General features: G+C 56.2%; 1 protein-coding gene across 19 annotated transcripts in view; it reads right to left on the bottom strand.

Moving 5' to 3' along the window:
- Nucleotides 1–1,167: 1,167 nt before the first annotated feature.
- The window catches only part of CEP164 (centrosomal protein 164), a 72,277-nt gene continuing 51,782 nt past the window's right edge, over nt 1,168–21,662 (bottom strand). For 11 of the 19 annotated variants that reach the window (XM_057553204.1, XM_057553203.1, XM_057553216.1 and 8 more), the window contains 21 exons: nt 20,928–21,065; nt 18,044–18,253; nt 16,572–16,658; nt 13,788–13,919; nt 13,480–13,696; nt 12,528–12,605; nt 12,185–12,316; nt 11,701–11,823; nt 9,950–10,093; nt 9,454–9,537; nt 9,265–9,333; nt 8,760–8,938; nt 8,299–8,425; nt 7,888–7,955; nt 7,203–7,410; nt 6,082–6,189; nt 5,341–5,455; nt 4,521–4,865; nt 3,673–3,739; nt 2,789–2,911; nt 1,168–2,633 (listed from right to left, as the gene is read on the bottom strand). In XM_057553204.1, coding sequence (XP_057409187.1) covers nt 2,537–2,633; nt 2,789–2,911; nt 3,673–3,739; nt 4,521–4,865; nt 5,341–5,455; nt 6,082–6,189; nt 7,203–7,410; nt 7,888–7,955; nt 8,299–8,425; nt 8,760–8,938; nt 9,265–9,333; nt 9,454–9,537; nt 9,950–10,093; nt 11,701–11,823; nt 12,185–12,316; nt 12,528–12,605; nt 13,480–13,696; nt 13,788–13,919; nt 16,572–16,658; nt 18,044–18,253; nt 20,928–21,065 — 2,851 coding nt within the window. In that variant the 3' untranslated portion in view covers nt 1,168–2,536. Of the gene's footprint in view, nt 2,678–2,788; nt 2,912–2,970; nt 3,168–3,672; nt 3,740–4,520; nt 4,866–5,340; nt 5,456–6,081; nt 6,190–7,202; nt 7,411–7,887; nt 7,956–8,298; nt 8,426–8,759; nt 8,939–9,264; nt 9,334–9,453; nt 9,538–9,949; nt 10,094–11,700; nt 11,824–12,184; nt 12,317–12,527; nt 12,606–13,479; nt 13,697–13,787; nt 13,920–16,571; nt 16,659–18,043; nt 18,254–20,927; nt 21,066–21,662 lie in introns of those variants that run through there. The other 8 variants (XM_057553207.1, XM_057553208.1, XM_057553205.1 and 5 more) reach the window with 8 other exon arrangements.

The following is a 21,662-nucleotide window of genomic DNA, read 5'->3' as shown; positions in this document are numbered from 1 at the left end:
GCCAGAAGTAAACCCAGGTGTCCTAAGGCCAGGGTTATTTCCCCACCCCCATACTGCCATTGTGTGTGGAAGTTTGTGTGGGGGGGGGGGTGGGGGGGCTATTATCATGCTCAGCGTTGCTCCCTTAAGAGGCAATGAACATCTTACAGAAGAGCTTTGGGCAACTGCCTGAGCCCCACGGGAGGAATGACCCTTACCCCACCAGTCAAAGGGAAGAGTCAGAACAGCCTCCATTCTTTCTTGTATTTACATAAAAAAAAAAATCTCCAGAAAGAACTGGTATATTTGTTACCTTCGAGGAAACGGCCCACGGATGGGCTCTTGTACCATTTGAATATTGAGCCATGTGAACTCAGAGCCTATTCAAAATAAATACCCTTTTAAAAATACTCTTTCCTTAAGCCCCAGGCTAGGAGTCAGGACTGCTCAGATCTGGTCCCGCCTCCGCCCCGCAGACTGCACCTTTGGCCTCTCCCGTGATCTCTCTGGGCTGCTCCCTCCACTGTGAGATCTGAGTGGGCTGCCCGAGTCACCCGCAGGCTCCTCTCCGCGCCTTCCTCCTTCCCGTCCTCAGAGCGGCTCGGACACTGGGACACAGAGGGGGCTGGGTTCCTTTGTATGTTTTGTCTTTAAGTCAGTTTTCTTTTGCGAGTCCATGAAACACGGCCTGATTCTCAGTTGGTTCTTCTAGCAATTTTGTTGCTACAAATCCAAGACTACGAAGGCTGTTCACACCACTGCAGCAGGAAAAACTCACCTAACTTTGCCAGCCTAGGACTTCAGGGGACTTACCGTTCATTTGTCTGCATGGGGAAAACAACGACGACGAGCAGCCTTTGGGAAATGGCACAGTGAGTCTCGGGGCCGGTAGGTGGAGTCGGGAGGCTGGGGCACTTCCCCACTGGGACGGGAGCTCTCAGGGCACAGCAATGGGGTGTGAGGCTCTGCGCTTACAGGGAACTCAGCTGCTTCCTCCAGGACCTCAGGCACTTAAAGATCTCTGAGGTTTGGTTTTCTCATCCATAGAAATGGAGCTAAAACTATCTACATCACAGGTTTGTCGTGTGAGTAGATCCGATACCTAGGTGTTCTGTGAATATTAATTTCCCTCCCTGTATTTTTAAGCAGGAGGCAAAGTCCTTCAAAAAGGAGAAATATTCACACAACTGCCTTGTTGCAACTGGACCTGCAGAGATTTAATTGAGGTAAAAAACACAGGATTGTCACCAGAGTTGGTTGTAACGTATGAGCTATTCCCAAAGCACACAGAATGAACCAAATAACAAAAGGGATGTTTTATGTCGTAGGCTGATGCCGAAAAAGTGTCTGGGGGTAAACAAGCCAACTGGATCTTAGTTTCTTATCCCATGACAGAGAAACGAGGGTGGGATGGTGGAGAGTTGGTTTCTATGCATTGGAGATGCAAGGGCAACCCCACAGCTTTCAAGACAAGAAAAATGAGGGCATTTTATTTAAACAATGGGGCAGATGTTGAACATCCCCTGCATGTCCCCCCGAGGAGCCCACCGATGGGAGGTGGAGCTGCAGGATGCTGTGCCAAAATGGCAGCAGCTCCCACTGGCACTTGATCCCTCCCTGCCAAGGCCAGGCCCCTCACCTCCTTCAGAACAAGTCTCCAAGCTCTGAGGAGGGGCGGCAGGGGGATGGGGTGGGCGGTGGCACAGCTGGAAAAGACAGATGGAAACAACCCTTGTGTATACCCAAGGTGGTCCGGGAAGAGAAAGCCAAGGTGAGGACCAGAGCCATCCCAGACTTTTCCTATGGCTTGTTGGCTTCCTGATAGTTGGGTACTTGAGCCCTGAGAATCTAGCTGGGATGCTCTGGGGAAGGGGAAGGGAGTGCTCGAGGACAGCCCCAGGGCCAGCAGAGGGAAGACAGGCAGCAAAACTTCTGGGGCCAGCCTCCAGCCACCTCCCGCAGAGCTCTGGGCCCAATACTGAGAGAGTCAAAAGAGAGAGAACATTCAAGAAAGGGGACATTTTTTTTAAAAAAGTGTGATCTCTACACGGCTGAGGTATTAGAGAGATGGGGCCTGGTCCCAGGGTACAGACACTCCAGGGGGGCTTTGTTCTGGCGAATTAAGGACCACACACGTGACCCTGGGAGCTCCAAGCAGGCCCTGCAGGTCCGAGAGACCAACTCCGCTCCAAAGGAGTCCCCTGTCCTCTGAAGGAGGCAGCTGCTCCAGTGCCACCTTCTCCTGAAGGTGCCCCTGTCCCCGCTGCCCCACGTCAGTGTTGCCAGTCCGCAGGAGTCACACAGGGCAGCCCGAGATGTGTTACACGGTCTCGGGCGGCGGCTTACTGTTTCTAGTCATACCATCCTTTCCCCCACTGCCCCCAACGCCGCCGGTTCCCCATGGTTCCTCTAGGTTCTGAGTGAGGCAAGCAGCAAAGAGGGGACGGGAGAACGCTTTATCAGAGGGAGTAAAGTGCAGGCAGCAACTCGGGCACTTGGTCTGGACGCAGGAGAGGCCAGGCTGCACCCCCCGCCCCCCGGCTCAGGGCTCAGGGCCTCAGTAGCGATACACCTTCAGTCTGTTGTTCTCATCCAGGCCCAGCTGCAGGAGGCCGGAACCAGCCGTTGGCTTGGGCATCGAGGAGAAGAGATGTCTGGCCACAAGGTGAAGGAAAACTCTGCAGTCAGCTGAGCACACCTGGGGAAGGGTCACAGGCCAAACGGGGTCCTCCTCACACCCCCAGGGCCCACACGCCTTGGCAGTTACAGCAAGAAGGGATCAGGGTTTGGACAGCAGCTAAAAAGATACGACTTGGGGTCATTCTTGTAATGTTCCAGCCACTTGCGGTGAGCCTCGATCATGTCCTGGAAGTTGGCGCTGCCCACCTCGGGGACTTGGGAGGGGGGACGCTGCAGGAGGCGGAGCTGCTCACTGTGGGGAGGGCAGAGGAGGCAGGAGTGCCAGAGGGTTGGGTGTGGTCTCTGGAGCAAGGCATGAATGCCCCTCGGGGATGAGGAGCATCTGTTTCCAAAAGGGTGAATGCTCCTGACGGCAAGGCTCCCACAGCTGCCTGTTCCCGGCCAATCTCCTCTGCAAAAGCTTCCCTCTCTATCGACTCAAATACCTTCCCAGCAGCAGCTCCCAAGTTGGCCAAAGGGTGAGAGGGCTTGTACTTATGGTTGGGGGCCTGCAGGGATACATCAGGGGCTACATTCGGTAAGGAATAAGATGAATGGGAAACTAATAACAGGTTTCAATAATTGCCCATCTGTCTCCCCCCACAGGGCGCCCCCTCTCACTCCAGATGTTGCTCAGCGGGCCTGGGGGAAGAAGGGAGCCGTGTGATGCAGACAGAGAGCTCAGGGGCAAGAGATGAAGGCCACACTCCAGGGCTGGAAGGGGCAGGGTCCCACCAGGGGCCCATTTCTCCCCAAGGTGCCACAGGGCAGCTTCCTCACACGGCTGGAGCAGGTAAGGCCCGCCGGGCCCTACTGGGACCTCATCGGTTGGGACTTTTCTCTGGCTGCGGAGCTGCACCACAGAGCCAGGCAGCTTCGTGGCCTGGGGACCTGCCTAACCGCTCTGGGTGATGTGACAGGGAGTGCTGGTCCCCTCACAGGTCCCACCTGCCCAGGGAGCTGCAGCGAGCGGCTGGACGGTGTGGCCCCACCCTGAGCCCCAGGGAGGCTTACCTGGCAGACACATACCCGAGCCTGTTTTCCAGGGGGGCAGGGCCACTGCTGAGGAACGGGATGCCAGCTGGAAAAGAGGGAGGAAAGCGTTCAGCAATGGGCAGCGGTTCAGCTGAGCCAGCCCCCTCCTGCCTTCCCCGAGAAACTGCAAAGGCACTGCCCCCCAAACAAAAACAGGAAAAGCTTCTGTGGTTGGAGGTGAGAGACAAGAGGATGGCCAGGAATGGTCCTATTTATTTTATTTCTAAAACTGAAATTATTTTCAATTTGGGTCGGGATAAGGAGACAAACTTTTTCCTTCAAATAACTGTTTTTATGGCTTTTCACATTCCTTAGCAGGGCTATGAGACCAGGGGAGGCCACATACAGCCAAGGGGTCATGAACCCTGGAGTCACAGAGACATGGGGTCAAAACCCAGTCTGTTGCTCACTCCCTGGGTACCCGAGAGCATATTATCAATACTTAACCTCTGGGTCTCAGTTTTGCCATCTGTAAAATGGGAATAAATATTATAACCTCAGAGGGTTAATATAAGGACTAAATGAAAAACCATATATAAAATGCCTAGCCCATAATATATATAACAAACACACAAGATGGCAGCGATCATGACACTGACAACAGTGACCTCCTAGGTTCGGCTGAGCTCTAGAATCCATCGTAAAGGCCCCATCCGGTAAACCGTCAAGACACATAGGGCCTCCAGCCACAGGGCGAGCAGCAAGGTCCTCTCAGGCACCCACCATGGAGTCAATGGGCCATGCCAAAGTTGGGGGTGAGGCGTAGGCAGAGGAGGAAGGCAGGGAGGCTGAGCCCAGAACCACGCATGGCCTAGAGGGAGGCTTACTTGGAAAATACTTGCGCCACTTCTCCACCAGGAAGTCGTCCACGGTCTGAGCCACGGAGGAGGAGAGCCGGGGGCCCAGCTCTGGGTCCCAGGCCCACTGGGTGGACGTGGGTGGAGCGGGGGATGACGCTGAGACCCGGGCCAGGGAGGGGTAGGAGGGAGCGGGGGTGCTCCTGGAGGCCTGGGTGGGGAGCGGTGCGGGCGTGGAGGTGAAAAGCGGCGGAGGCTGGGTGTCGAGGCTGCCCAGCACGCTGAGGACACCGTTGAGCTGGCTGCTGATCCGCTGCAGGGAGCTGCTCAGGTAGTGGATCTTGTTGGGGAAAGTGGGCCTCGGGGTCGGGCCGACTGAAAGGGAAGAGGCAGAGGGTGGGGCAGGACTCGGGCTCGGGGCCCTGGAATGGCCCAGGCCAAGCTGGCACTGTGCATCCTACCGGCCCACATCCCTACCCCTTCCCCGTTCCTCCCAACAAAAGCCCCAGAGCTTCTGTGTTCCAGACAGGAAGCTGGCCGAGAGAAAGAGCATCCCCAGGGCGAGGCCCGCCACCCCTTTGTAGGCCACAGCTGCAGAGGGAGAAGAGCCTTCCCGGGGGGGCGGGGGGCGGCACCAGGAGGGACAGGCTAAGAGGGACCCCTGTCTCACTGTGAGGACCCTGCACGCTCAGAAGGCTTCCCCTGAGCCTCTGGGCCCTGTGTGCTGGGAAGCCCAGAGGGCTCACTGCTGCCCAAGCGTCTGCTGAGCACCTGCTCCAGACGCCGGCCCCCGGAGGCCCACCACGCAGGGAGGGGCTGCACCTCCGTTCCCCATGGATACCCCACTCACTGTGAGGCAGGGGGCAGGATTCGGAACTGTCACTGCTCCCGTCTTCCAGGTCGCTGAGGTCAAAGGTCACCACCTTCTTGGTGGGGGGTCCTCTCAGAGTGTCTTCATCTGAAGCCTGGTGGGTGAAGCGGCAGTAAGGACTTGCCCTGTGCTTTCTGCCCACTGCCCTCGTGACACCTGAGGACTTGGTGGGTAGGCTCTCCGGGCCCAAAGTTCTAGGAGAGGCACGTCATATAGGCTGCCTTACAGGCGAGGCTAAGAGAACTCAGCCTCCGAAGATAGGGCAGTAGGGCCACCAGGCAGACCCCAACCCTTCCCCCCAGTAAACACTCCCCATGGTGTCTCTCCACCTAAGCTCCCCTCCTGTTGTACCTACACCTCTGGCATCTGGGGGACAGGCTACAAGGCCCCAGGGAAGGTAGGGAAACCTTCTAGGAGCCTCTATTCCTGACACCCGGGGCAAAGTTCTCCTCGGGCACCAGGACAGGGGCCAGTCCTCTCCCAAGAACCTTCAGGAAGCGGCTCCGGGTCTGCTCAGGACCACTCAGCACAGACATCCAAAGCCCCAGATGCGTTCAACAAATTCAAAGCTGAAGCCACAGCTGTTTTCACCAGCCCAGAAGCCCTAAGCCTACTGCCAATCCTGGGCCCTAGCAGCCCAGCTGTCCCGACACAGGACCAAAGAACCCAACTGAATCCCAGGAATAGAGGAGGGAGGCCATGGCAGCAATTGGGCTGCACCTCGTCCCAGAGAGAAGACTCCAGCTGATGCAGCTTCTCCTCCTTTTTCTTCAGCAGGTCGTGGCCTTTCCGCATGGCTGACTTCATCTCATCCAGGTGCCTGGTCTCCTGCAGCCAGGAAGAAAGGGGAGGAGAAAGATGGTGACTAACCACACAGGCAGATGCCGGAGGCCCAGCTCTGCCGTTTGCAGGCTGGCTCATCTGGGTGATCTTGAACAAATCACTGAACTCTCAGTCTGGATATTCATCTAAAAAACAGAAATACTACTTCTCATAGGGTCGTGAGAAAGAAGAGATAGAGTATGCTATGTGCCCTCCACTATGCCCCCTCCTAATAAACTCTCAAGTGCTTACTGTTAACCAAATGGTTATTATTAGCACTGCTCCAACTACCAATACTATCAGCAGCAGCAGCGGGAAGGATTCAGCAGAGCAATGACAGGGCCTGGGGGTAGCATGCAGATGTCCCTGGGAAGGCTGCCCCTCTCTAGGGACCAGCCTCTTGCCCTCTGCCGCCCCCCAGCCAGGCTTAGGGGCCACAGCTCACTCACCAGCTCTGAGCACCATCAGAATGCTAAGGGACCAGGTATGATCGTCTGCCAAGACCCTCGAATGGCAGAGAGAGCTGTGATCCCACTGATAATAACCACGAAGTCTCTGCCTTTTCATTGCAAATTAAGGTCTCAGAGAAGGAAAACAGAGAAGTAACTCAAGCTTATGCCGAGTGTGCTCAAAAGATTTTCACTTATGAGTGAAGTCTTGAGTGTGATGGAATGGCCAAGCACTGTGGAACTTCTCTCCTCTTCCCCTAGAAAATGGGAATACCACTACTACCTTGCACATCATCTATGGATATTGTGAGGCCCAAATGACTTCCTGTTAGAGAAAGCATTCCACACACTGCCCTGGCACGTAAATGTAAGGAAGCTTCCATCCTCGTGGAGATCGTATCCTGTATCTCCTGTCTGGTCTCCCTAGACTTGTCCAGTGACCCCAAAGCCCATGTGACCACTCTCGTGGAGTCACCAGAATGATCAACTGAGGGCGAGCCCAAAGGGAGTGCCGCCGGCTGCCCTAGGCCTCCCCCACACGTCTGGCAGGCCCTCCCCCGGGCTCCTGACCTCCTCCAGGTCCTTGCACATGTCCTCCAGGGCCTTGGTGCCTGGCGGGTCTTTGGCCGCCTCCTGAGCGCTGGCCAGCTCGTGGCGCCAGTGCTGCTGGGCAGCCTTCAGAGCCGTCTGCCGCCTCCGCATGGAGCGCGTCTGCCGGACCAGGAACTCCTTGGCGCTGCGGAGAGCTACCCCTTCGGCAGAGAGGTAGTGCCGGGCGCTGCGGGGGGACAGGCCAGGGCGGGGGGTTGGAGGGGGAAACACACTCTCTGAGAACCCCTGCTGTGGGTCACAACCACTTCCCCAGCAGATGCCCATCCTGAGCACAGACTGCGGTGCTGGGGCCGGGCAAAGTGCGGGGACGTCGCCACTAAATACCCACAGAGTGCGGGGCACATGCTGCGCTGAGTCCTCCCACCCTGACTCTGAAAGGGAGCGTGCCTGAGGCCTCCAGAGATGGCCAGACACTCCCATCAGCCTGACCCACAAGCAGAGGTCAGCAGATGCCAGAGATCACCATGGGCACGTTCTTGGCTTGTCAGAGACGATTCCTCAGGCACCCAGGTCCCCTCCCCTGAACCGAGCCCCCACTGGAGACCGCCGTCACGTTTCAGTCCACCCCGGCTCTGTGACGCAGGCACTCACTTCCCCTTCCTGGCATCCTCAACGCAGAATAAGACAGGTTATTGGAACTCACCTGTCCAAGGACAAGTCGGTCTCCTCCTTGCTCTGGGAGAGGGAAAAGGATACCTCTTTAGTCTGGTTCTAGGACACACAGTAGAAAAGGCCCACTGAATGTAACATTAGATACACTACAGGCTCAAAGGACCCCGAAGTCCCTCCTAGTGGCTCAGACGCAGAAATGGTTCTGCCAGCCACTGGGCTATTCACTTACAGACATAATCTGATTGATGGAGAAGGGGACTAGGAATGATAAGAACAGGAGGCTAAGGTTCTATGCAGAACAGAGCCAGGACCCCTCCAGGAGCCCCACGCCCCGGTGCCCCACCCCCTCCCGGTGCACTCTTGGAGGCCCACCCCCTCCTGGTGCCTGGAGCCTTGCCCTAGCCCAGCCACCCTGACCCTTCCAAGGCACAGAAAAGCTCACCGTCCCAAGGGATTTCCTCAGGTCCTCAATGTGGAGATCGGGCTCAAAACGTGGGGAAGCATTACTCTCCTCTACCGCCAGCTCTTTCAACAAGTCCTGCTTCCTCTGAGCTTTGGCCTCCAGGTCACTGTGGTGGGAGACGAAGGGGGTTGGGGTGGGGAGGCAGGGTCACATGACGAAGCAGGCCAGGCAGCACACTGTCAGGGCTCCTGGCGGGAAGGGGGGAGAACCATCTCCATCCCTTCACTCCTGTCAAAGACCCTGGAGGCAGAGCTGGGGCGTGAACAGTAGAACCAGGGACCCCCGGCTACTCACAGCCCCGACTCCCTACAAAACGCAGCCCCTCCACCTGGCTCCACCTCTGCCTGTTAACTGGGCCGTGAGTAGACAGGGCCCATGAGCAGCAGAGGTCAGAGGGCAGGCGAGAGGCAGTAGGGGTGGCTAAATGCAGGGGTACAGACCACCTGACATGCTTCTGCAGCCTCTGACTCTGGGTCTGCAGCAAATCCACCTGGGACTCCAGCTCCAACTTGCGGGCCTGGAGCTCCTCGAGAATTCTTCGGAGCTGCCGGTTTGACTCCAACAGGTGGCTGTGCTCCTTCTTTGCCTCCTCCAGGTGCTGATGGGTGGCTGTGGCTTCCTGGGGGCAGCAGGAAAGAGAGACACACCCAGAGACGTGGGTGGTGGTGGGGGGGCGGGGAAGGCAGGGAGCGGCAGCACCAGACACCAGGGAAGAGCAATGGGGAGAGGATGGAACCAGGCACACTGAAGGCCTGTGTCTGCCTTCAGCGTCAGTGTCCCCCACCAGTCCCACCCCCGGCGGCTCCTGAGCTGGTCCCACACACTGGGGCTATTGGTGCGATAGCAGCCAACATAGTCTGGAACCCAATTCCGTGGACAGATCAGGTGAACAAAGGGGTGGGGGAAGGGGAGATAGAGGAGGGAGGACAGGAGAGGCCGACAAACCTCGCTCTCCAGCGCAAACTGCCTCTGCACATCGAGGAGCTGCTGCTTCTCCTTCCGGGCAGCCTCCTCCTGCGGGCGAAGGAAAGGACCGGCTATCTGGCCATCTCCGGACCCCAGGTCCTCTCCTGGGGAAGCTGACTCCAAGGTCCAGGGTCCCCGAGAGCCTGTCCTCCGCCCCCGCTCCCGCACCTGGACATCCAGCTGAGCCAATCTGGCCTTGACATCCTTGGTTCTGGTTTCAAGCTCCACCTCTAAATCTTGGAGTTTCCTTTCCTGCACAGAAGTGTAGGTGGAGAGAAAGACGTGAGCGTAGCAAGAGCACAGGCACGCGCTGAGCAGCAGGAGGGGTTTGTGACCTACCACCCCATACCACCTGCTCCAAGCTGGGCTGGCTTCCCCCACTTGCCCCCATGACCTCCCAGCAGCGCACCACCTCTCATCTATTTCAGCGGGGGCGAGGAGAGGCGAAGGCGCCAACCCCGAGGCCCTGGGGCTGCTGACCTCCGCCTCTAGTCCTGGGGATGCTCCCTGGCCCAGAAAACAAAAGCGCAAGGATGCCCCAGCTTGCGCATGGCCAGCGAGAGACCCCCACCCCTGAAGCTGTCAGGCTCCGTCTGCTGCTGCTGCAGTGCCGGCCCCCAGCACTCTTCTACCCGGGGTGGAAGGGTCAGTCCGGGGCCCCCACCTGCTCCCGGAGCCACCGCTGCTGGTCCTCGAGCTGCCGGGCCTGCTCCTGCCTCACCGTCTCCAACTCCCGCTCGTGGGCCCTGCGCAGGCGCTCCAGCTCTCCCGTCAGGTGCCCCAGGAGTTCGGCCCGCTGCTTCCTCTCCTGCACGGACGGTGGGGCCGCCGGTGGGAAACCACAGCCGCCCCCCCACCCCTAAAACCACAGCCCACCCTGCAGCCTTGGGTCAGTGCCATCAAGGACCCCAACAGGCCTCTAAGGCCGGCTCTTGGAGAAGAGCAGGAGAGCGCTGAGGATGGCAAGGTCCCGCCCCAGAAAGCCTGCACCCCGGCTCTCTGCTGCTGAAACAACGCTGGTCAGACGTGCTGAGAAATCCCTGGGTGCAAGCCAGCCTCTCCCAGCACCCCTGCACGTCCAGCCTTCCTTCCTTAAGGGAAGAGAGACCGTTACTAAATTCTCCCTCTTCCTCAGCAAGGGCAGAACTGGTTTGGGAAGGGAGTCAACTACATTTCACCACGACGGGCCGCTATTTCTGCCCTGGTGCAAAGAGTCTGGGATACCGGTCCCAGTTACTGGAGGAGTAGCCTAGAAACCCCGGGTAAAGGCCTGGCTCTGGGCTAAAGTCAGCCACCAGCCCTGCCCCTCGTCCACCCCCAACATGAGCAAGCCGGCATGGGTCCACTTAAAGTCACTGAACGTTCCCACCGAAGGCTGAAGTTGGGCAGATAATATCTAAATATTGGTTGGCTCTTGCCAGTCTATTTCCTGGTGTCCTGGAATTTCTATTAACCCTGGTGGCACGGTGTTGGGTGGTTAAAATTGAAGACTTTGGAGTCAGACCGTCTGGCTTGAATCCTAGCTCCTCTACTTAACTAGCCAGGGTGGGCTTGGGAGAGTTGCTTACACTCCCCAAGTCTCAGTTTCCTCTTTTTAAAATGGAGATAATGAGAGTATGAACCCCCTAAGGGTGTCGTGAGGACTAAATGAGGTAATATACATAAAGAGCTTAGGACAGTGCCCGGCACGTAGTACAAGCTCAGTACACATCAGCTGTTATCAATATGAGAGCAAAGTGCAGCCTGATGATGGGGAGGAATCACTCCTCACCTAATGCTTTAGTAAAAACGCAAAACACGATCTCACCATTGCAGGGTGCCAGGAAAGAAAGCCTCCCACCATCCCTGATCACAGGTGGTCCCCTTCCCAGGCCCTCCAGCCAGCTGGGAATGACCACGGGGTGTGTGTGTGTGTGTGTGTGCGTGCGTGTGTGTGTGTGTATGTGTGTGTGACCCTGGGGGGGGGTGTGTGTGACCCTGGGGTGTGTGTGTGTACGTGTGTGTGTGACCCCGGGGTGCGTGTGTGTGTGTGTGACCCCGGTGTGTGTGTGTGCGTGTGGGTGTGTGTGTGTGTGTGTGTGACCCCGGGGTGCGTGCGTGTGTGTGTGTGTGACCCCGGGGTGTGTGTGTGTGTGTGTGTGTGAGACCCCGGGGTGTGCGGGGGTGTGTGTAACCCTGGGGTGTGTGTGTGTGTGTGACCCCGGGGTGTGTGTATGCATGTGTGTGACCCCGGGGTGTGTGTGTGCGTGTGTGTGACCCCGGGGTGTGTGTGTGTGTGTGTGTGTGTGTGTGTGTGTGACCCCGGGGTGTGTGTGTGAGACCCCGGTGTGTATGTGTGTGACCCTGGGGGGGGTGCGTGTGTGTGTGTGCGCACGTGCACGCACACGCGCGCGCCAGGGAACGTGGCGCAGTCACCTCGGCGGCGTACTGCTCCCGGGCCTCAGCCACCAGCTGCTGATGCTCCGCCTTCATCTTGTCCATCTTCCTCTCGTGTTCCCTCTCCACCTCCTGGCGCTTCTCTCTCAGGAGGCCACTGAGCTGCAGGGCAGGCGGCAGGGACACGACATGCAGGACTGAGGCTCTTGCAGCACCCGGGGACCGAAGCACTTGGAGGGACTCATACACACACGTGACACAACCTCCCCAACGTCCCCACATGCACACGTCAGGTGACATACACACGGCCACACCCAGCATGCCCTCGTCCTCACATATAGGGCACGGGGGTGGAGAAGCACTTGGCCTCCAGGGAACTAAGGCATAAAAACGGACCCTGAAATCCCGACCCCAGCTGAGCTGTCCAAAGCAAAGCAGAGGACCCCTGGGCCAGGGTGGCTCGGCCGACCGCCAGAGTGTCCGCGACGGGTACACAGAGTCGAAGGGGCAGACCAGCACTCACCTCTTGCTCATACTCGAGAGCCTGGTACACTTTCTGATGAGCTCTCTGCCCCGCCCGCCCAAGGCTCTCCTGCAGCTGGGCCTCCTCTTTCTGTTGTGCTTCCTCCATCTTCTTCTGGAGGCTGGAGACCACCTGGGGAGGCACCCGCACAGGGGAGCGTGACCCGCACAGAGCACTGCAGGGTGGCCGCGAGGGGCTCGCTTCCCAGGGACCCAGCACCCATCCCCCCGGGGGCTGCAGGAGAGGGAGACTCCCTCCCTAGGGGACGGGGTGCGGGTGAAGGGGTCCCGCGGCTCACACCCCAGGATGCCCAGGGTCTGCCCCGCAGGCCGCCGCCCCTCACCTCCCTGTGCTTGGCCTCCAGCGAGGAAGAGAGCCGCTCCAGCTCCTCTCTGTGCTCCCTCTCCAGCGCTGCCACCGCCTGGGGCAGAACAGAGGGCCCGTGAGGACGCAGGGCAGGCTGGCCGGGCTCTGACCTGAGACGAGGGAGAGCCAGGAGACCACCCCCAGTGCCTCTCGAGCTAAGCAGTCAAGGGGAACCGCAGGCACGTCTTTCTTCCTCCGAAATAACTGTCCCTCAAGTCTGCACCTCGCAAACGAACAGGGACGTGAAGGCCAGAGTGGAGGGGCCTTTCAGTAAGGCTCGGTCACGGCTTCCATTCCCCCTGCCTCTAGGCCACCGGTACACAGGCAACGCTCCTGCCTGTGAATAAGGGCCAGGCAGGGAGGCCTGCACATCTCAGCACCACCTCCCAGAGCGCGAGCGGTACAATGACATCCCCACACCCCCATGCCTCGCTGCAGGCTCCCCAGGCCTGAGAGCTGAAACTCCACCCATCACCAAAAGAAAACAAAAGTTCCACATGGCCTATCACCTACTTCAGCCTCTTACCTAGAGACAGACCCACCGGACCGGAGGGACAGGGAGTAAGGACAACGGAGAAAAACTTCCTCTGAGCGGGCTAGCCTCTCACTCTGAGGCAGGGGAGGAAAGGAGAGAAGCGCGAGGTCCTCACAGCTGCCCCTCAGGGACAAGGACAAGGACAGGGCCCCTTGGTCTCAAAAGCTCTGGTCTGGTTTAAGTTCTTTCAGTCATGAAATCTTCCCAAATCCACAGGCCGGGTCCACATGGGCCCAGACAGCCGGCCCAACATCTCGTTGCCCATCCACGCAGACACCCGCTCTCCACCTGGCTCCCCACCCCGCGCCCCAAGGCTGGCGCTTCCTCTTCCTCAGCGCTCAGTCCCTCCCCTGGCAGCCCAGGATCACATCGGGGCGGGGAGGGGGGCGCTCACGTCTTTCCTCTCCCCTTCCAGCTGCTCCCTCAGCTGCTGCAAGGCCCTCTCCTTCTCCGTGTTCAGGGCGGCCTGCTCTCTCTTCTCCGAAGCCTCCATGTCTTCCCTGAGACGCTCCAGCGTCTGCCTGCTTCTCTCTTCCAAGCTGGCCCTCTCAGCCTTCTGTAGAGACTCCAGCTCTTCTCGCAGCCTCTGCAGGGAAGCCTCGTGCTCGGCCCTGGGCAGACAAGCGGGTGGGGATGGGCCTGGGCACTGGGGGAGGGGGGGTGGACCTCCAGGGGGCCGGGCAGCCCACAGCCCGCACTCACCTGATCTGGTCCTCATCCACTTCCACACTGCACTGCACCTGGGCGCAGAGGCGGGACAGCCTCTGGCCTTCCTGCTCTCTCACCAGGCTCTCCTCTTCCTCGGTGGCTCTCTGCAGCTGCTCCTTCAGGGAACTGTAAGCAAAGGAAAGGCAAGTTTGTTGGCGGGACCACAAGGCCTTCCCTCTTTTAGGCATAACCCCTGGCTCTCAGCATCCAAAAGCCCATAGCCTGCCTGTGAAGCTTCCTAAGTCTTTTTTTTTTTTAATTTTTTTTTTTTCTAATTCATCATTTATTTTTGGCTGCCTTGGGTCTTTGTTGCTGAGCACGGGCTTTCTCTAGTTGCGGCGAGCAGGGGCTACTTTTCGTTGCGGTGTGTGGGCTTCTTATTGCGGTGGCTTCTCTTGTCGCAGAGCATGGGCTCTAGACATGCAGGCTTCAGTAGTTGTGACACGTGGGCTCAGTAGTTGTGGTGCACGGGCCTAGTTGCTCCGCGGCATGTGGGATCTTCCCAGACCAGGGCTCGAACCCATGTCCCCTGTGTTGGCAGGCAGATTCCCAACCGCTGCGCCACCAGGGAAGTCTTTTTTTTTTTTTTTTAATTTATTATTTATTTTTGGCTGTATTGGGTTTTTTCATTGCTGCACGTGGACTTCTCATTGGGGTGGCTTCTCTTGTTGCGGAGCACGGGCTTTAGGTGTGCGGGCTTCAGTAGTTGTGGCGCACGGGCTTAGCTGCTCCGCAGCATGTGGGGTCTTCCCGGACCAGGGCTCAAACCTGTGTCCCCTGCATTGGCAGGCAGATTCTTAACCACTGCACCACGAGGGAAGTCCGAAGCTTCCTAAGTCTTAAAGACGAGTCTAACCTCAACCTCTGGGTCCTGCTGCCTCCCTCTAACACCTCCCCGGGTTAGAGGGGCTATGAACCACCTGCTCTTTGCCGCCGGAAGCAGATTATAGGCTCCTTGATCCCAGCACAGCATTTCTGCCAAAGGCTCCCCTCGGCCTCCAGGTTCACCTCGGTGGCGTTCACTCAAAGTGGGATCCAGTCTGACTCCAGCCCAGCTCTGGCCACGGCAGATGAGCCACCCCCTCTAAACCCCACTACACTCGTCCCTGCCTCTTGGCCTTTGTTCATGCTGGTTCCCCCGCCTAGAATCCCCTTTCCTACCTGACGAACCCGTGTTCCTTGTTCAACACCCAGCTCCCTCCTCTCAGAGAAGTCTTTCCAAGTTCATCAATGACCTTTCTGCTCCCAACACACTTTATATGATGACCTTTCTTATCCATGCCGCTCGGTGCCACGCATCATGCTGCAGCATAATTAATTAATCTTTTGTACATGTGTTTTCCTTACAAGTCTGGGAGTTTCTCCAGAGAAAGAGTCTTCTCTTAAAACCTGTTTTAGGGCTTCCCTAGTGGCACAGTGGTTGAGAGTCCGCCTGCCAATGCAGGGGACACGGGTTCGAGCCCTGGTCTGGAAGGATTCCACATGCCGCGGAGCAACTGGGCCCGTGAGCCACAACTACTGAGCCTGCGCGTCTGGAGCCTGTGCTCCACAACAAGAGAGGCCGCCATAGTGAGAGGCCCGCGCACTGCGATGAAGAGTGGCCCCCACTCGCCGCAACTAGAGAAAGCCCTCGCACAGAAACGAAGACCCAACACAGCCATAAATTAATTAATTAATTAATTAAAAACTTAGGATTTCTTTAAAAAAAAAAAACAAAAAACCTGTTTTATCCTAAGTGCCAAACACAGTAACAGATACGAAGTAGGTACTCAATGCATGTTTGTTGAATTTGAACAGTATCGCCCAGGCCTAAACCATAAGCAAGCTTTGATTATCTACGAGGGGTATCATACTCGCAGACTAATGATAGTAACCATCTCATCCCAAGCAGACAGCCCTCCTGCGGCCCCCACGTGACCAGGGGCTGTGTGCTGTGCATGATTCGGAAGACAATTTCTTTGAAAAGCTTCTGGAGTGAATTCCAAAGCCAGAAAAGATTTAGGTTCATTTCCTATTTTAAGCTATCAGCACCTCTGCTGCTCTCTTCCATGATGACAGAAAATTTGAGTAAAGTAAAAATCCTTCCTTCTAGATTCCTCAGAAATCCTTTCTCTTCATCCTGTGGCCAAATGTTACACGTAGCACCGCAGAATGGCAGAGCTGGAAGGGTCTTTAGAGGTTAAGTCCTGCATTTTACAACTCTCTCTCTTCATCTTACAACTAAACTCAATCTCCTCGTTTTGTAACTAAAGAAACTAAGAGTGAGCCTGTCTGCCTTCCTGCCTGCTTTCTCATTCGAGAAATATCTGCTACAAGGTCAGCTAGGGTTTCCAGAAATTTCTACCAAGTGGCAGCTTCCCAGCAGCGAGGAGGCCCCACCCCTCAGAAAGGCTCACATGTAAACAGAAACAGGGTTCTCGTGATAAACTACTTTGAAGACAGCCAGGCAAGGCACTGCCCACAGAGAAACCACTTAGTCAAGACCGCTGACACTGTACTGATTTCGACTGAAAATATTTATAATCAAGAACCACCATTTATTGAGCAACTACTGTGTTTCAGGGCCTGAGTCGGATACTTTTGGCAGGCTGGTTTTCACCACGACTTAAGAGGTCTCTGGGAGGCCCCCTCTGCAGTTGGGGGGTTTGGGGAGGGACAAAAGGCACAGTCAGCCCAGCCGAGGGTGACCAGGAAGAGAGAGGAGCCTGGCAGGCGGGCAGGGAGACACCACGGGGATTTCCTCCCAGGCACTGTCTCTCAAGGTAAGCTGAGTCGCACCTGTTTGGGTGGGCCCCCGCCCCAAGTTTCAGTTGGCTGGAAGAGGAGGATGCTGTGGGAAGATCCGTTCTCTGGGATGCACTCTGGCTGGGGATCCAGGAGGGGTGACATAAGGATGGACGCAGGGTCAGTAGATCCTGTGTTGGGCTAATGAGAGAGACTGTCCCCAACCCTCTGGGTAGTTGGGTGTTGGTTTTGTTAGTTTCTCTAAATTAAGCATAAATATTTTTATAAGTCTTTGCTATGTATGATAGAAAAATAGCAAGTCTCTAGCACTTCTGGATGTTCTGTCCAAGAGGACAAGATTTGGCCTTTAGTTTAATTGCCAAGTAAGTGAAATATATTAACATCTTTTTGTAGCACCTTTCCCATCCTGGAACTGTGACAGAGATTGCTTATTACCCTCTCAATATCCATTCTCCCATTCTTCTTTACTAAGAGAACCCTGATCTTTTTCTATCAGGTACAGAGGACCAGCTGAAGGACTACATTTCCCAGTTACCCTTTGCAACCAGGGGTAGCCAGCCAGATATAAGTGGAAATTATTGGGTAAAGTTTCCAGGAAAACTCCTTTAAAGAATAAGCAGAAGTTATTGGGTAAAGTTTCCAGGAAAGCGCCTTCAAAGGGACTGAATGAGCTAGAAGGTGCCCCTATTCTTCCTGCCTGGAGCACAGATATGATGGCTGGAGATCCAGCAGCTATATTGGACTGTAAAGAGACCCTGAGAGTAAAACCCAGCACTAAAGATGGCAGAGAGATTAAAGGAGACCAGGGACCTGGCGACTCTGTGGAGCCATCATGCCAGCCCTGAACTGCCTTTTCCTATACAAAGAAAACTCCAGCATACATACACACAATCCTACACACGCAGGCCCAGCCCAGGCTTACATGTCGCATTTGTCTAGGGCCTCGCAGACAGCTACTCAAAGAGTAGGAACCCAAATAGAAACTTCTGGGTCCGAGAGCACCTCACACCATGTCACGTGGTCCCTCCCAATCTCACTGGGTTCCAAAAGGGCCCTGGCTCCCAAGAGAGAGGACGATGCAGTTGTTCTCCGGAGACAAAGCGCCTGGGTTAATCCGGGCTCTGCTGCTTACAAGCCTCCATACCTGCGACAAGCTACGTAACCTTTCTGTGCCTCAGTTTCTTCGTCTCTATTATAGATGCTACAAAACAGAATTGATGACGACACCTCATAAGGGCCGTTCCGAGTACTGAACAAATTAATAGATATAAAGCATATGGATCACTGTAATCTCTCAAAACATGTTAGCTACCCTCATTATGATCACGCCTCCCAAGTCCTCCCCAAAAAGAGGAGAGGCACGAGCCCTGGCCAGGGAGCCCACCGCTCCACACGGGCCACTGAGGAGCAGTCCCGGAGGGGCCCCGGGCATCCCCGTGGCTGCCAGGGCGGGAGGAGGGTGGCCCTGCACAGACGGGGAGGCTGGGCTGGGGGCGGGGCAGGACCTGAGTGCCTTCTGTTTCTGCTGGTGAAGCTGCAGGGTCTCCGCCTCCTCCTCCTGCCACAGCTTCTCCTGCAGCCGCTGCATCTTCTCTCGCTTGGACTCCAGGAGCCAGCCCTGCTCTTGCTCGAGTTCTTGGGCCACCGCCTCTTCCGTGGCCTTCAGTGCAGCCTCTGAGAGCTGCTCTGGGGGAGCCGTGGGCTCTGTAGATCGCCTGCCAAGGGTGGAAGCAGCATTTCACTAGGTTTACTATCCACCCACCTTTCGGCACTAGGATTTATACAGATACGGAACAGCACATACGGCACCCTAACAGAGGGCCCATGGTCAGGAATCATAAGTGCAAATCAGGTACCCAAGGGCGGGAGGCAAGGCTACCCTCTCGAAGACACAGGCAGCATTTGTTCTATAGGACAAGCCCCATGGGGGATGTCAAAGGCCCCGAGAGCCTGGGGATGAGGGTGGCCCGTAGGAGGCTCTCAGGGGACCTGGTAGGTTGTGGCCTGAGTGAACACCCAAGCTGTGGCTCAAGGGCTGGCGGCAGCAGGAAGAGAGCGAAGCTCCGGCCCTCATGGATTCCTCCCCAGAGTGGCTCATGGCCCTGTTTCCGACTCCCTAGCAGGGCTCTCCCTGCTACTTGAGGCTCATGCCAGCAGTTTGGGAAATCCCCAGAGGCTGCTCTCTGACTCTCAAACTGAACAGAGGCCAGTGTGTATGAGCCAGCGGGAGAAGCAGCAGCATGTCTCCTCGCTGCTAGAACTCCTAGCCCTGAGACCTAGAATAGTCCATGTAGGCCCAGGAATGGGAAACCGTCCTGCCCACTCTGCCAAGGGAGCCGGGCAGGAGACCCTTCCCTAAGCCAAAGACAGCAGCAAGAGCACAACCAGAATGCCAGGCTCCACATCTCCCTGATGATGCCACAGCTTCATCTGCTTAGAGTGAATTCACTGTTTGGAAATGTGCAAAAGAAATTCTAACCTGGATGCATAAGGCATAAGGTAAGATAAGGAACACTGGTATTGGTTAAAGAGATGTCTATAATGAAGGCTGTTACGTTGCTTGTATTCTGGTTCTTAAAGGAAATACCCAAAGAGAAACCCCAAGAACATTTTAAGCAACGAAAGCATAAGCGGGATAAAGTGTTTTGCCTCCCAGAGTGGCTTTCCTAAAGGCCAGGACATGCTGGCATTCCCAGGTCCCTAAATCTTGGGAAATTGGTCTGGCCACCCAACCACCATCTTCTCCCATGGTGCTCCAGCTGCGGCAGGCCTGGCACGGTGGCCCAGTGGACCCCAACAGCATATGGGCGTGGTCCAAATCAAGGACAAGAGGGGCCAGAGTCCAAAGGGGAGCCAGTCCCCCGTCCACCCCTGGGGATGTAAAGCCCCCTCCTCACTCAGCTCCCACACTGCAGCAGACAGAAGGCAGCGGGCGGGATCAGATTAGAACAGCAGAAGTAAACAAGGGCTCTGGAATTCCATTTCAGCCCCTTGAGGCCAGAGAGAGAAGGAAGACACAAAAGGCTACTGATACCTCTGCAATATCATTAAGATCTTTCCTAAAATCATGACTCAGACCAGAAACAGTCTTGAGTTCTGCCTTCAGTTCTCTTCTGCTCCCAAGCCCATCTCCCCGCTTCCAATTCCCAGCTTCCTCTCAGTCCCCTGTCCCCGCCCGACTGACGCAGATGTAAGATGTGGCCGCCACCTCCTCTGAGAATCCCGCCCTCGGAAAGAGCCTCCCCCCGCAGCTCTCAGCCTCATCAACCCTCCAACTCATTTCCAACCTGAGCTGAACACATCTTTTTTCCCTGAGATGGTACCTTTCAATGTCTCTCTCCCCTGTGGGCTACGTAGCTATGTGGAGCCCTGGGGACAGAGGCTGCGGAGAGATGGGGCATCAGCCGGCGTGCCAGTGTGTGCCCAGGCTGCACGCACCACTGAGCCTGCCTGCACGCCTGGCACACAGGCAAATGGGGCTGCTTTTCAGTGGGCCTCTTCTCCGTGTCCCTGTTTTAAAGATCGAGTATCCCAAACTCCCAGCTTAGGTCCAAGGCGGTCAAACAGTGAGCCTGAAAGATCTGTGAGATAACTGGGCAGTTGGAGACTGCAGAGGAAGAGGCAGGTCCGATTTCTAGGCCACTCCTCAGGTATCAGCATCAGTGAGACCCAGTTTGCAACAGTTGGTGGCCAAGAAGAGGCTCATGAAGAGCATCATCCTTTCAGACTGGCCACCAAGTTGCTCCGAGACACATGAGGGAAAGCAAGGAGGGAAGGCGGGCAGGGAGGAAGGAGGATATGATACCCATGGCCCTGAAATGGCCAGGGTACCACTAAAACTCAGATCACTATCAGGGATCCTGTCTCCGCTCACTTTCAACCCAGTTGTTTTAGTTCGTTTACCCTCTCTCTATACACACCTCATGGAAGATGCTGGGATGACAAACGGAAGGGTATCCTTGTTTCCCAGACCCAGGCCTCTGGCCATAAAGCACGCACAGCGGCGGCTGCTTGCCAGCCCTGCCTGCACTCCCTGACCTGCCCTTTGCTCTTAACTCCTCCTGATTCAGCTTGACGATATCGATGCAGGCGACAGACTCTACTAATCATGCTTTTTATTTTCTGTATTTCATGATGTTCTGGCATCTGAAAAAGCTGGCTGGTCAAGGAGAGGGTGCCCCTCCCCAGACCAGCCAATCCTTACAGACAGCAAAGGGAGTATGTCTTTCACATGCAAACCAACCAATCCCTACACCCCCTACCATCTCCTGATCTATTTCCCACGCCCAAAATTACCCAGGGCCAGGCACCAAGTTAACTAGAGACCAGGCCCAGAGCCCTCCAAAGTTATTCAAACTTTCCACCCCTCCACTCGCTCAGGGTACTTACCCTGTCTCGCCCATTGCTTCCCACGAAAACCCCAATAAAGGCTCTGGGTCACGCTCTTCCTTCTCGCTTCTTTGGCCTCCTGACCAACTCTGGTCCTTCCCCACGTGGCCCCACCTGGCGTGGCATGCCCTCTTCTCTCTGGAAATATAAGGAATAAATTCTTCTTTCAGTGGCATTGGCCTCTCTGTGTTGTCACTCAGTCACCTCCATAAATTAAAATCCCATGGATACAAATGAGGCACAGACACAGAGCCACTCCCCACGAATCCCAGAAAATCAATCCATTCTTAACGTAGCTGTAAAGATTAATAACAAGGAAGTTATGGAGGCTGAGAAGACTGAGGAAAGGAACAGAAGACATTTCCTAAGGGCGCTGTGTAAACTGAAACTGTGGGGTCCGGGAGAGAGCCCCCCAGCAGGGGCAGCCTCCCTGGGATGGGAGGAGAAACACAAAGGAAGGGGACTCATCAGCCCAGGCAGCCAGGAGGAGCCTCACTGGCCAGCTTCTCTTCCAGAAGCCCCGGGAAAATGCCCTCTGACCTCTGCCCAGAGGGTCCTGTTTCTGAACCCCACTCACCTCCTGTCCTCATCAAAAGCACCCTGATCTGGCTGTCCACAGCCACCCAGGGGACCTGGGAAAGCTATGTCATTCCTCAGGGGCAGAGCTGTCACTGTGGGATATACCACCACCTGAAAAATGGGCTACCCCTTCCCTACATCACTCCTGCAGCGCTA

This window comes from Balaenoptera acutorostrata, chromosome 9, assembly GCF_949987535.1.
Source record: "Balaenoptera acutorostrata chromosome 9, mBalAcu1.1, whole genome shotgun sequence".
Taxonomy (NCBI): domain Eukaryota; kingdom Metazoa; phylum Chordata; class Mammalia; order Artiodactyla; family Balaenopteridae; genus Balaenoptera; species Balaenoptera acutorostrata.
This window is presented reverse-complemented; position numbering and strand designations above follow the sequence as displayed.